The sequence below is a fragment of the Monopterus albus genome, unplaced genomic scaffold (genome assembly GCF_001952655.1).
Source record: "Monopterus albus unplaced genomic scaffold, M_albus_1.0 scaffold13.1, whole genome shotgun sequence".
Taxonomy (NCBI): domain Eukaryota; kingdom Metazoa; phylum Chordata; class Actinopteri; order Synbranchiformes; family Synbranchidae; genus Monopterus; species Monopterus albus.
Window position 1 is genome coordinate 3,687,888 of NW_018127893.1, and position 14,265 is coordinate 3,702,152.

The 14,265-nt window shown below is 40.7% G+C and overlaps 1 protein-coding gene across 2 annotated transcripts in view; it reads right to left on the minus strand.

The window, feature by feature from the left end:
• Nucleotides 1–14,265, minus strand: part of rcan3 (regulator of calcineurin 3) — a 38,393-nt gene that overhangs the window by 23,684 nt on the left and 444 nt on the right. Inside the window, exon 1 of one of the 2 annotated variants that reach the window (XM_020591203.1) lies at nt 1,030–1,321. The exons of the other annotated variant lie outside the window; for it this stretch is intronic. Within the exon in view, the coding sequence (XP_020446859.1) occupies nt 1,030–1,116 (87 nt within the window). The 5' untranslated portion in view covers nt 1,117–1,321. Of the gene's footprint in view, nt 1–1,029; nt 1,322–14,265 lie in introns of those variants that run through there. 2 annotated transcript variants of the gene reach the window in all.

Below are 14,265 nucleotides of genomic sequence, written 5' to 3' on the forward strand. Positions count from 1 at the left end.
TTCCCTCTTCCTCTGTTTCCCTCTCTTTGATGATGAGTCTGATCAGACAGGCAGTCAGCAGGTGAGGGAATATATTCTGACATGGAATTTCCAAAGGGTTTAGACCGTGAGCCAAGCTTTGGCAGACCATCAGTGTGGCCTTTTAAGCCCCTCGACTGGCACACTGCAGTGCCAAAGGTGGGGTCCTGAGGCTCACTTTGAACACATTTAAGTGCAACTGCTTCCCTTCATTGTGACTGACAAGCAGCATATGAAACACCTGTACATGCCCTTAGGTCAAATTACTGAAGAAGAGTGTTTAGGTTAGTCAGTCACCGCGTTTATAGTGACATAAATGCATTCCAAGTTACGTCGATTTTTATCTAATATTAAAAATGGAAAAACTCACCGCTTACTGTATTTTGACTCCCTGTGGCATCATTACCAACCCTACAGGTGATTATGGTCAGTCTGTTTATACTACAGTATTTTAGCATCAATATGATGTTATAATATCTCTGAAATGTTTCTTTGGGGGCTCTCTTTCAATATCCCTTCTCACCTAAGGCACCTGCAATGCTTCTGGGATGACGAGAGAGCAGAGATACTGATGGAGAAAAGAGGGTCTGTCCGCCACTGCGTCTAACTGCCTCGTTTTTTTTCCATGCATGTGCCTTGCATGGACAATTTAATTCATCACACCCTCCCGTTAAACTTGCGCATCATCTTCAAGACCCTGCGCTATAACGCGTACACAATGATACAACAATAGGTGCATTAAGGGTCCCGTTCTGGCCATTTCTATCCATTTCTGCAATTCATCCAGCGCCAACCACAGCGTGCGCGCGGCGCGGGAGGTGCGCCTCGGCGAGCTGCGGCTCCCATTGATAAAAATCCTCATCTGAGAGAGAGGGCTGCATTCAGCGTCACCAAGACATGCATGCGCTTGTACAGGTCAGCGTGCAATCGGTTGGTCCGGACCAAACTGCTTCACAACCACATCACAAGGGCAAAATTGTGATTAGCTGCAACGTGCAGTAAAAACCGTACCTGCATTTTGTCTGATGTAAACACCTCGATGTCTACTTCACAGGCGATGATGGTCACCATCTCCAGTTTCATATTTATCGATGGCATTCCCTTTCGTAGTTTGTGAGGGGGCAACCAAATAAAGTGAGTCTTTTTACTTCCTCTCTGGCAGGTCGCAGAGAAATAATCTACCAGTGCTTCCTCCAGAAACTTGAGGTTATTCAGCCGACTGCTCAGGTTTTTTTCAGATGAGAGTTACTGCTGGACTCCTCGCTGCACTGGCACGCACAAGTGGTGCTGCGGCAACCGCACAAACCCTCTCTCTCCCTCCCTCCCTCCGTCCCTCCCTCTCTCTCCTGCCCTCCTCCTGGCTCCACATTGACGTCATCGCCATACTCACGTTCGTTCGTGTTTTACGCCACTACAGCGCTTGACGAACCCGGCAGGGGACACTGCAGAAACCACGGTCCGGTTTGTTCCGCTTTTCAAATAAATATATAAATGAGTATATTTCGTGTTCATATTCAGTGACCTGCTGGAGAAAAATGTGTCATAGCCGCTTCCTGGTAAAATCTATTCTAACTGTTTACCTGTGCTGCCTTTAACTATTGTATACAATGAGCATAACGTTACAGGGGCAGACATAATAACAGAAGCATCTGTAATAATGATAATCCTTGTAAAAGCCCCTGCAATAACTGTACATTCTTGGGACTGTGCCAGAGAGGTGTGGAGACAATTTTGAGGGCATAGTTTGACGTGACAGGTGGACAAAATAACATGAACATCTTATGTAGCCTACAATACTTATTTCTAGGGGTTAGGATGCTGATTATGAGTTGCAACAGTTTGTGTGTGTCCAGGGACCTTTGTTATGTCATTTAATATTTCTCTCCTCACATTTCCTATTATCACTCTACTTGGCAATCCAATAAAGACAAATATGCCCGTAATACTAATAATAATTTAAGCAAAACTAGATTTTTATCTCTTTTGGTATCAAAAAAGTCAAATTAAACATTCTAACAAGGTGAAATTACGTTTTGATACAGCTACTAACAGCTCAAAACATGCACCTTGTGATGTGGGTAACAACTTTGTGTTAACATGCACAGAAGGTTAGGAACCCCTGCATTAAATTCCACAGGTGTTCCTGTTAATGTGTCCATCCTCTGTGTAGATCATGAACTGAAATTACTGGGTTACTGACAGAGATCCACAGCACTGCGCATGAAAAATATGGTCCAGGTATCTACTGCGCTTTTTTTTTTTTTATTCCCATGAAGTCACAATTGCATAGGCATGTGTGTCAGATGCATGCTGGACGGCCAAGCTGATGTGCTTGGTGTCAAAGCTGTTTCCTGTTAACATGCTGTTAACAGATACAGAAAATTAATGGACTCTTAATTTGGGCATTAGGATCTTCAGTGCATTCTGGAAAGACTCATATATTAAAACTTTAAATGAACATGTTAGTGAGCTGTACTATACTTTTAGTGCTGACTTGTTGATTGGAAATGAACTGTAGTGTGGCTCTTTATCACTCACAATAAAGCAGCTGATGAAGCTGCCTGAGACACTGCTGTCATAGCTTCTTTTCTCCTAATTGTGATGATACAGTACAAGTTTCCACTCCAGCTGAAGACCAGTCATTTGAAAAATTCCAACAGACATTAAACCATTGCATAATATCCTAACAAACTATGTGTTTTTTCCATCACGATCATCTCTTTCTCCCACACTCCATTTCATAATAATAACTGCCAGGCCGACTTAGACAGCTAAGTCCCCTATGAACCATAATATTAAGACTCTAGGCTGCAAGGGCTATTTATGTCTGTGTGTGTCAGGCATTGTCCACGCCGTGCAGACGGAGAAGATGAGAAAGATATGAGGATGAGTGTGATTCCTACACCAGCCAACACCAGGCAGTCACCCAGTCTGGAACAATAAGAGGCTAAATGGCAAAAATTACACACATCAGACACAGTAAACTGTTTGCTTCATCATGCTTTTATCAGCTGGGTGTGACTCTGTTTTACTGTTATTTACCTTCTTCTAGTTACAAAGTCTTGGGTTAACAGAGAGAGGTAAAGATTCACTGTCTTTCTCAAGGAAAATTTTTGCTTTACATATACTTGGCTGATGATCAGGGTCCTCAAAGCCATCCTGTCTGTACGTTACCTCATATTTATCTGGACATGAGCTAATCTAACACATTCAAGTGTCACTGCTGCAGCAAATCCCAACCAAAAGTTCTTGTAGCCTACCCCAGGGAGTACTTCTGCAGTTATCATGGGTCAGCCTGTATAAAAAGATTGTGGAGTTCAGCCACTGCTGCCACAGATCCTAGTTTATTATTTACTTGACTATACAGTCTGAATTTCCAGTTAAACTTTGCTGTCACGATAACCTGGGGGATGAGGATGACTGCACATTTCTACCTAAAGTCTAAAGTAAATGGATAAATAGCCCAAAACAAAGGATGAATGGCTGAAATAGCGAATAGATGAATGGCTGAAACAGAGTATATAATAAATAGTTGAAACAGCTATAGATAAATGGTTAAAATAATTAGCTAATATAAAATAAATAAGCAGTTAAAACTTTTCATTTCTGCCACACCAAAACCTTGTAGTAAAAATGAAAATTCAACCAAAATGGCCAGTTCATCCACTTTTAACCAATAGCATTCACTTTAAAATCAACTCAAGCGAACATGGCGAAGGGATCCTCACACTCACTGCTCAGCACAACACACAACCTTGGGAGCCACTGCTGGATACAGGGCAACTGAGTGTACTGTGTACCTGAATGCTTTTGGTTATCAAAGCACTGTGTCATTGTGCTCCACTGATCCCTCTTGTCACTGCTGATAAGTAGCACGGATTTCTGTGGATGATGAAACACATTTCTTCCTCTCTGGCCTCATTCCGCAGCTCTCCTCTCCTCATTCTCACTCTCTTCTTCTCATTCACAATTCCCTCTGTTAGATCTCACAGTCAGCACGCCCTGAACAAGACTCCATGTAGCGACACACAGTTTATTAATTCACAGTAAGAATCTGTAACTGAGAAGAGTGACCCAATTCTCACTAAAAGCAGATGATTATGGCCTGCCGAATGCTCTCACCTCATAAAACTTAATTTGTATCACTAGCAATAATTTTAAATGGGAGGAGCAACCTTTCTTTAAATGGTGGAAATCTAATTAGACATAAACTCACAATGTGTAGCGCAGTATACTGTGTATGTACTGCATATGCAAATTTCACAATTAGTTACACATCTTGGGAAATACAGTTGTTTGCTTTCTTGCAGAGAGCTACAAGAATTCACCCAAAATAGAAACAAACAAACAAAAAAAACCCCCGATGTCAATAGTTCTCACACTCACATGAGCTTTGTGTGCATGTGTGCCTCTGTGTGTGCCGTGACAGCAGAAGAATGAAAGGAACAACGGTGTATAAACAAACTCCTCAGCTCAGCCACTGCAGGTGTGCAGCTGCACTGTTTTCAAGGTCTTCACAAGCCTGTCCTCGAACACACACACAGATGCAAAAACATGCATGCACAACATCCCTTCACTGCCAACCTCCTGTTACACCAGGCCACCTCACTTGACCCATCCAAACCAAGCTGAGGTGCCAGCACCAATGCAGCTGCTGTAATCTAGGCCAAGCTATTTATAAAGCAAGCAGCCAAGAACAAACACAGGGAGCCAGAGGGATGGGAGGATAAAAGTGTGCACACAGGGCAGAGAGACAGATCTGCAGGGTGTAGGTGAGAAAGAGTGGGAAGAACAGAGAAGCACTCAAAGGATGGCATAGAGGGAATAAAAGCAGTGAGAGACTGAGTGAAAACAGAGAGTCAGTAAGAGAGAGACATGTCCTGTCAGGTGCAAAGGACAGGATGAATACCCGAGGACGAGCAGACGCCAGCCATCAACTGTAAATGACAGTGTAGCCTCCATCAACACTTTATCTGCTGGTCTGAGTTCAGAGGAGCTGTCGGGATAAAATAAGAAGGAAGGGATGCAGCAGCTGTATTGTTTAATCATCTGAGTGAAAAATGTCAACAGAATGTTACATGACTTCTGGCAATCAAGCTTTAATTAATAGTGACAGACAACTCCCAGAGACCAACTCTGACTGTAACTCTTGTCTCCTATTTAACAAAACTTTGCCTGTTATCATGAGAAACCTGCCACACTGCAGATGCAACTGTACAAGTAGAAAGTCTAATTTTCCGAGTTATTTGTTGATTCATTTTTATAGGGTATAGTGTGGAAAATCAGCTTTTTGTCAGATATTAAAACTGCTGTGAGAATTAGCTTTCAATAATAAGAATATTTCAACTAGTAAATAACATAAGCTGTTTAACTGAATAGAGCACAGCTTTCACAAACAGTGTTCAGACATGGGAAGTGACACGACAGTACTATGTTGTTTGGTTCACAGCCCACATCAATGACCACAAATCAATGTTGGTGACTTAAAAACCCAAACTAACTCAAACATTTTAAATCAACTCCAGACAATAGTGTAAACGGTTTCCACAGTCCAGCAGCTTAAGGGGCAGGAGATGTGAGCTGTGTGCAAGACAGGGGGTGAGGAGGGGGACAGAGGAGGAAGCACAGAGTGGCACGTGTTGATACTGAATGCTTGGCTTTGAAATCAGGTCAAATCTTTAGATGAACACACACAAACAAAAAGGAGCCTGTGCAATCTCAGAGCTTCGAATACAATACAGTGCTCTGAGAAGTGGGTGCCATTTTTGTGAAGCAGGCAAACAAAGAGAGAGCAGGAAATGATGGACTCTTCACCAGAGTACAGAAAAAAACCTTCTGTTCTTTCACTTCCAAAGGATTTAATTTAAAGCCCCGGGTTTCCTCATGGCAAGTGTGAAGAGCACAAGTTGTGTACTGGTGCGTTTACATTGCAAACTTTACAGGATGGGGCTGGCTCATAAGCAAACAACACCAGAGCAACGGATAATCAAACTGTACAAATCACAGGCACAGGCTGCCTCACACATGCCATTGTCTCAAGTATATACTATACTGTCAATAAGCAACATAATGGACACAGTGAAAGGCAGAGAAAGTGAGATGTAACTGACAGAGAAGAAAAGCACTCATGGGGAAAATGAACAAATGAAACATAAAAAAAAGGAGTGACCAAGGAGCAAAGTAAACCAAACTGAATCAGACAGCATCACATAGATGATTGTTTTTCCATTTTCTATCAAAGTAACAGCTGGGCAAAACAAGTCTAAAATCAACAACAACAGTCAATAGTCCTTTTCTGTAAATGACAACCGGCAGAAATTGATTTGAATGCTGGTCTCAACACCCCTCTGCTAATAAACTCCAAGAAGCAGCCTCACAGGGGAGCAGGCTTTGCAGAACTCGAGTGTCACACAACATTCAGATGACAACTAAGTGCTGCGAGTGCACAGAAAGGTAAAAGAAAAGAAAGAAGAGCAGGATCACTCAGACTTAACGGCGGTAATTTTTAGCAGTACAGTGTCTGTATCAGCATTTCCTTTTTGATGTACAATGATGTACGATATCTTTAAAAGGTGGGGGGATTGGACTAAAAAATAATCTTTATTTAAATAGAATTACAGGAACATGACTCAGAACAAATAACACAGCAGATTACACAGCATCCTAAATGTTATGGTTTCATAAGCAGGCCCTGTGTGGTAGCAGATGACGAGGCACCCAAAACCAATCATACTCACACATCAAAGAGCAAAAATTCTCTGGAGCTCAAAAGCGTGTGTGTAATACTGGATAAATACAGAAATAAAACTATTTCATTGTGGTGAGAATAGACAGTATGTAGATATGTCAGAGGTTCAGAAACACAGTATGATGTCATAGACTTATGTAACTGGATTTGATTAGCCTCCTTGAAAAATATTCAAAAAAGTTGGAAGAAAAATAACGATTCTTGTGGCAAAGCTGTAAAGTCCCTTTGAAAGAAAAGAAGGCAGGGCTACATGAGAAAATAGCTAATGGTTAACATTTGTCTATAAAGTGTTAGAAAATAGTGAAAAATGACCGTCACAAGTCCCCATGTGAAGCCCACCTGATTTCTCCCAGTAGATTCACATCAATCCATTTAAGTCACCAGACTGCACTGTAGGTACTAATTAGAACAGGTCCGTTTCACAGCAAGACAGACTTGTTATAGTGGTCTAAACATGTTACTAACATTAATAATGGTCATTTTGGCCAGTTTACTGTGCTTTTCTACTCTAGTCTGCTTGTCTTAAATTGCATTCTGCTTTCTTCTGTTTCATAAACAAAGGCAAAACACACAACCGAGGTCAGTGAGCCAACCCTGGTCAGTGTACCAAAATAACATCCAGTCCGTGACAGGAACAGGAGGCCAGCGGCACTCGCTCAACTATAAACTGCATCATAACTGACCTTCAGCCTGCCAAGCACCCGCTCCTTCACATTCACTCCCCAGGGACACACACCCAAAAATAGTCTGTAGTCTGACACGTGCAAACATATCACTACATGGCTACACACACAGACACTCACACTCACACTCACTTTACATCCTCTGTGACACTATCTTTAGTCCCTGATGCACTGGATTTGTTTACTTTATCATCCCATATATATAAGTTACACTATCAAATGCATTAGTGGGACAGATGTGTTCATCAGAGCAGTTCAACTTCTCCCATACTTACAGTTATCTATTGCTTTGCAGGGCAGAGAAAGGTAGCTAGTGGCTACTGCAAAAGCTCTCGTTTCGATTTTTTACAATAACAGGAACAGTGTTTGTCAACTCAATGCGTCTTAGGTCTTAACCAAAATGTGTCTGAAGTAGAAAGTTTGGAAAACTGCCAAGTAACATCCTGTAGGTGTGTAGATGCACGGCTATGCAGCAAGATGACCACACTTCCATTAAGGGTTAAAAACAGCTACTGGCTTTTGGAGTTTTAAAGAAAGCGATTAGGAACAAAAAGCACAACTAGACAACTAAATCAATGAAAATTATGAAATTCCATTAACGACAGCAGACCAAAGACGTTATAAAAGTGACTTTGTGCCATGCACCTGGTTGCACTATATGAAGTGGATCTAGACTCAAATGATGGCATCCAGTAACCTGAACGGAAATTGCTTCCTAAGAACAGAAACCAAAAAATGTAATAGCCTCCGAGTTTGCATCTGTTATTGTGTGACTCACTACACTATTGGTAACATCACACTATGGGGGTGCTTCTCAGCAGCAGGCAGATAAACACTGGTCAGAAGGGAGGGAAGGAATGAATGCAATTACTAAGAGGACCTTGAAGAATCCTGCTCCAAAATGCACAAGACCTGAGACCGGGGCAACAGTGCACCTTTCATTACTACAAGGACCTGAAGGATACAGCCAAGTCTCTCACTGTCCTCGAGTGGCCCAGACTTAAACATCCTTATGACTCACTTTTCACATCATCTGTGACATTATCTTTAGTGACGACCTGAAGATGTCAGTTCACAGCCACTTCCCATCCACTCAAAGCTTGAACGGATCTTCCAAGAAAAATGGGATAATCTTTCCAAATCCAGGTTTACAAAGCTCGCACAAACTTGCCCAAGAAGATTCAAAGCTGCAACAACTGAAAGCTTTTGTGAATGAGAGATTTAAATTTTCATTTATTGAATGTAGATGGCCAAAATCAGCAATCATATTCATTTAAAAATGTAATTTACAACACACTAAAATGTGCAAAAAGTGAAGGGGTCTGAATACTTCCTGAAATCATGGCACAAAGTAATTTTTGGCATGGGTACTGAAATGTAGTACCTCTAACAAAAAAAGAAACCAAAAATAAAAGTTCTCAGTCAATGAAGTGGAAGATTTAAAAATGCCATGCAGAGTTAAGAGCTGCAGAGACAACTCGTAATTTATCAGTAAATGCAACCCCATCGTGTTATCTATCAAGTAACCTACTGTTAATATTAAAATAATGATGATTATTTAGTATAATCTTATAACAATACAGAACAGAAACTTAAAAATTCTTTGTTATATTGCCCCTAAAATAAAAACTTTTTGCTTATTAAGCCTGCAGCTGGTGCTTGCACTGATTGCACTGTTTCGTTTGACAGCAGCACAAGCAGCACTGAAAGCTTGGCTCTATGCTGATTAGGCCCGATATACACTCAGGGGCAACTTATAATGGCTTCTCTGACCTTTCTCTTGACAAGCACAGAAACCACTTTGCCTCGTTACTTTGCCCACACACACCTCTGCCTCTCACTCCTTGTACATGCTTGTTTTCTGTTGGTGCTATAGAAAATGAATCATGTCAAAATTAGAAGCCACTCTGGACAAAGTCCAGAGTCCTGACCTTATACTGCAAGCATTATCTGAAGTTCATGTGTGCAAACAGCTTAAAATTGAACCAAATGTACAAGCAACCAATACATTTTTCAGAGGAAAATAAAATGAGTTTTTCCAAGAATGCCACATGCTCAGTTTTTTAGATTATTAAAGGTATTTCAACAGGAAAGCCTTGCTGATGTGGTGTTTACTATGAATAACTATCTTTCTCAAGCAGGTTTTGAATTTCATTAATGGTAAATGGAAAATGGTGGACAAGAAGGAAAGAAAAATATGTTAAATAATCTAAAATACTTCAATACGGCTTAAAAATAGTCAGCAAAGTTAACGGTATGTGCATAACCTTTGTTCTTTATGAGACATTTAGCATTTAGCCACTAACACCTAACTTAAATGTTGCATTTGTCTATAAAAATGACATGTAAAAAAAACAATGCCCTTTTGCTATTTGAATTAAGATATTAGTGATTTGGGGTCTACTAGAGAACATTCAAATGATTAAGTGCAGTCCCTGTTTTCATCATGAGAATTCATTTTTATTAGTAAGTGAATAGGCCAGTTTGACCAGACCTCAGCTGAACTTTCTGAAGAAACAATAAGTACTTGTCATTTCTCCATGTTACTTACAAGCTGGTCAGGGAAACCAAATGCAAGTGAAAATAAAAGTGAAACGGTGCCACTATGTTTTACTTACTTTTCACTAATGTAGAAGAAATAGAAAGGCTTTTACAGCCTGCTAAGAGCATCTTCTAAACAAGGGGGGCACATGTCTTTCTCTTTTACTGTCCCTCTCTCACCCTCTTAAAAAGCACAGCGTGATTTCAGAAACAGCCTATCCTGGATAAGTCTGACTTCTTCCTACTCCATTCAAGCATGTACTAGGTATAAGCAAATTGATATTGGATTAGCATTTGTTGGATATGTGTAAAATTATGTGCGTTGACATATCAACTGTCTTTACATGCTTGAAAGAATAAATCAAATCAAATCAATCAAAAACTCCTGCTGCATGCAGGCCTTTAAGAACACAGACAGAAGGTAATGTCGGTGCTGGAACCAAGCCAAGAGCCCAAAGACACAAAAATGTAGGTTACAATGTCCTGTTTTTCACTGAGGATGCAGACACCAAGACGTTTTGGCAGTTTGGAAAAAAAGCTAATATTTTTTTAGGGCTGCCCCCTAAAAGTTTAGAGACCTGTCAGGCAATTGAGACTCTTCTAATCCAGCCTTTGTTTTTATTATACAGGTATGTGCCAAAAAATTAGAATATCGAGGGAAAGTCCATCCATCCATCCATCCATCCATCTCATCCGGTGCCTTGCCACCGAGGAGCTTCTTGACTACCTCAGTGACTTCAGCTTGGGTGATGGACGACGGGAAAGTCCATTTATTTCAATAATTTGTTTCAAAAAGTGAAACTTGTATGTTATATTAGTTCACTGCAAACAAAGTGAAATATTTCAAGCCTTTATTTGTTTCAATTTTGATGATTATGGATTAAAGACAAAAAAAACCCCCAAATCCAGTATTTCACAAAATTAGAATATTTCATGTGACCAATAAAAAAAGGATCTTAAACATGTTGGCCTTCTGAAAAGTGTGTTAATGTACTGTATTATGTCCTCAGTACTTTGTTGGGCCTCCCTTTGCACTAATTACTGCATCCAGGCGGCGTGGCATGGAGGCGATCAGCCTTTCACACAGTTGAGGTGTTATGGTAGCCCAAGTTGCTTTGATATTGGCCTTCAGCTTGTCTGCATTTCAGGGTCTGTGTTCCCTCATCTTCCTCTTGACAATACCCCATAGATTTTCAATGGGGTTTAAGTCAGGTGAGTTTGCCGGCCAATCAAGTACAGTTATTCCATGGCTATTAAACCAGGTACTGGTAATTTTGGCTGTGTGGGCAGGTGCCAAATCCTGCTGGAAAATAAAATCTTCAGCTCGGCAGCGGGAAGCATGAAGTGCTCTAAAATTTCCTGGTAGACAGCTGCGTTGACTGTGGACTTGATAAAAGACAATGGATCCACACCAGCAGATGACATGGCTCCCCAAACCATCACTGACTGTGGAAACTTCACACTGGACTTTAAGCAGCTTGACAGACGTCTGTATGTGGTGGTTCTTGATGCACTGACACCAGCCTCAGTCCACTCCTTATGAAGCTCCCCCAGATTTCTGAATCGCCCTTGCTTGACAATCCTCTCAAGGCTGCGGTCATCCCTGTCACTTTTGCACCTTTTCCGGCCACATTCTTCCCTTCTTCTTAACACTCTGTTAATATACTTTGATACTGCGCTCTGTGAGCATCCAGCTTCTTTTGCAATTGCCTTTTGAGACTTTTCCTCCTTATGGAGGGTGTCAATGATGGTCGTCTGCACAACCGTCAAGTCAGCAGTCTTCCCCATGATTCTGAAGCCTACTAAGCCAGACTGAGACAATTTCAAGGCTGAGGAAACCTTTGCAGGTGTTTTGCATTAATTAGCTGACTAGATTGGGACACAGGGAGCCTACAATGTTGAACTTTGTCATGATATTCTAATTTTGTGAAATACTGGATTTGGGGTTTTTTTTTTGTCTTTAATCCATAATCATCAAAATTGAAACAAATAAAGGCTTGAAATATTTCACTTTGTGTGCAGTGAACTAATATAACATACAAGTTTCACTTTTTGAAACAAATTATTGAAATAAATGGACTTTTCCTCGATATTCTAATTTTTTGGCACATACCTGTACGTATTTTATTTTTTTGTCAGCCAGTGTGCATCACAATAGAAGGTAGCCCCAGCCCGATAATTTGTCATCTTCTTCTCCTCATTTTGGTGTGCCAAGCAGCAATTTGCTCAATACTTGAGATGCTGAGACGTTCTACTGCTCAGCAGTGATGATTCATGTTAGTGTAATGTGCTGTCCCCTTGCTGTTTGTAAACCATAGTCACTGCGGACAGAGGATGACTCTCCACGCTGGTGGCACCATGCATGTTGAAAGGCTGCATGTCCAGTAGGCACAGGGGATGTTATGACCTGAGGCAACAGACAGACATGTCAAATAGCAAAAAAGTATACAATAATGTGTATAATCACGTATATGTGACGTCAGTACAATACTAAAACAGGCTGCATCTGTATGTGACGTCAGTACAATACTAAAACATACTGTATCTGAGTATGATGCAGCCTGTTGCTTAATAAAACTGTTTGATGCCTAGTAGCTTTGATAACACACAGTAAAACCAGTTTTACATGAACACAGGCCTTATGGTAGGTGAGTTTTTCCACTAACTTAATGACAAAAATGACTAACTGACACATACTGTGGGATAAACTATATTCATGATCTTAAGTGTTGACAAAAATCGTGATGGCATTCAGTCCCTAAAGCTGAATAGGAGGCAGCCTGCTAACAGCTAACTAGCTAACTTACCTTGACTATGGACTTGCTGTGTCAGCACGAAGCAGATGTGCATCTTGCAGCCGGCACTCACTGTTCATGGGCGTCCAGGGATCATGCTTGAACTCTGGTACAGCGAACACTGCTGTAACGTTATGCCGGCAGCAGTTGGAATAAGTGTTAGTGAGCTAGCTGACTGGAGAGCTCCCCATTTCCACCATGGATCTCAACCAAGATCATCATAATCACTAATCATCAATAAAACAAATGTTATTTAAATATATCAATCCCATATCTATTGGATCTAACCTAAAATATCACCACTGAAATTCATGCCAGTTGATTTTCTGACAGTCCAGCCTATATATACTGTATATTAAAAAAAGAAAGAAAGAAAGAGACCAAATAGTTGAATAGTCGACTGACAAGATCGTTAGTCGGGTATAGCCCTAAATATTTAGCAGTTTGGAATATTTTAGACTCTGGGTAAGTGTGAACGTGTGTGAGCAGAATCAAACTGCACTACTCTACTACAAGCTGAAAAGAAAAACCTCAGTCCCTTATTTGTGCTTTTAAAACATCAAATAACCTTTTATTTCATACATCATCCCTTCCTGTCTATGTTTTGAAAGTTTAAATAAATGTCAAAAGTTATATTTTTAACCCAGCTCATTTAATTGAATCATACTGACAACAATCTACTGACATGCGCTGACGGAAGGGTGTGTGGGTGGCATTTCCAGACGCCACTGCTAGGAGCAATGGATGTACAAATAGCAAACTCACAAAGCAGGAGTGATTCATTTAAAGAGATTTTGTGCATGCACCGTATTTAGCCTTTCCATTTACATACACAGAAAGGATAAATAAAGAAGATAGAAGGGCTATATTATAATAACTGGCGAAGAAGAAGAAAGGTAACACCAAGTGATCAGAAAGAGAAAACATATACAGAAGATGAGGTGGGTAGCTTTCAAAAACATACAGAGAGAGAGATGGATGGACAGACTACACAGGGAATGAAAGACCAGCAGTCTTAAAAACAGACAGAGAGAGACGTGAACCATGCCTGCTGAAAGGATGGATGGATGGTAGGACAGCATAACTGGATTAGAAGAGGAGAACATTAAAAGTATTTTTTGTATCCTTCTCCAGCAAACAGGATCTAATGATCAAAGTATTCCTGCTCTGTCTGAAAAGGTGTTCACTCCTCCTAGAGCGGCCGTAGCAGAATACTGTATATACACTATGTACATGTACACAAATGCAACATGTCTGTATGTGTGTCTTTTTGTGAATCCTGTCGTCACATCTATAAACATAGCACACTGCATGAGGTGATGATTCACTGATATGTACAGGTACATGGATGAAGGCAGAGTATGGCTAATGCTTTTCTGCAAGTCATATTGTAATCCACTGCCCTGCATTCATGAACCATGAAAGCATCAGGTGTGTGTGTAGGTGTGTGTGTGTGTGTGTGTGTGTGTGTGTGTGTGTA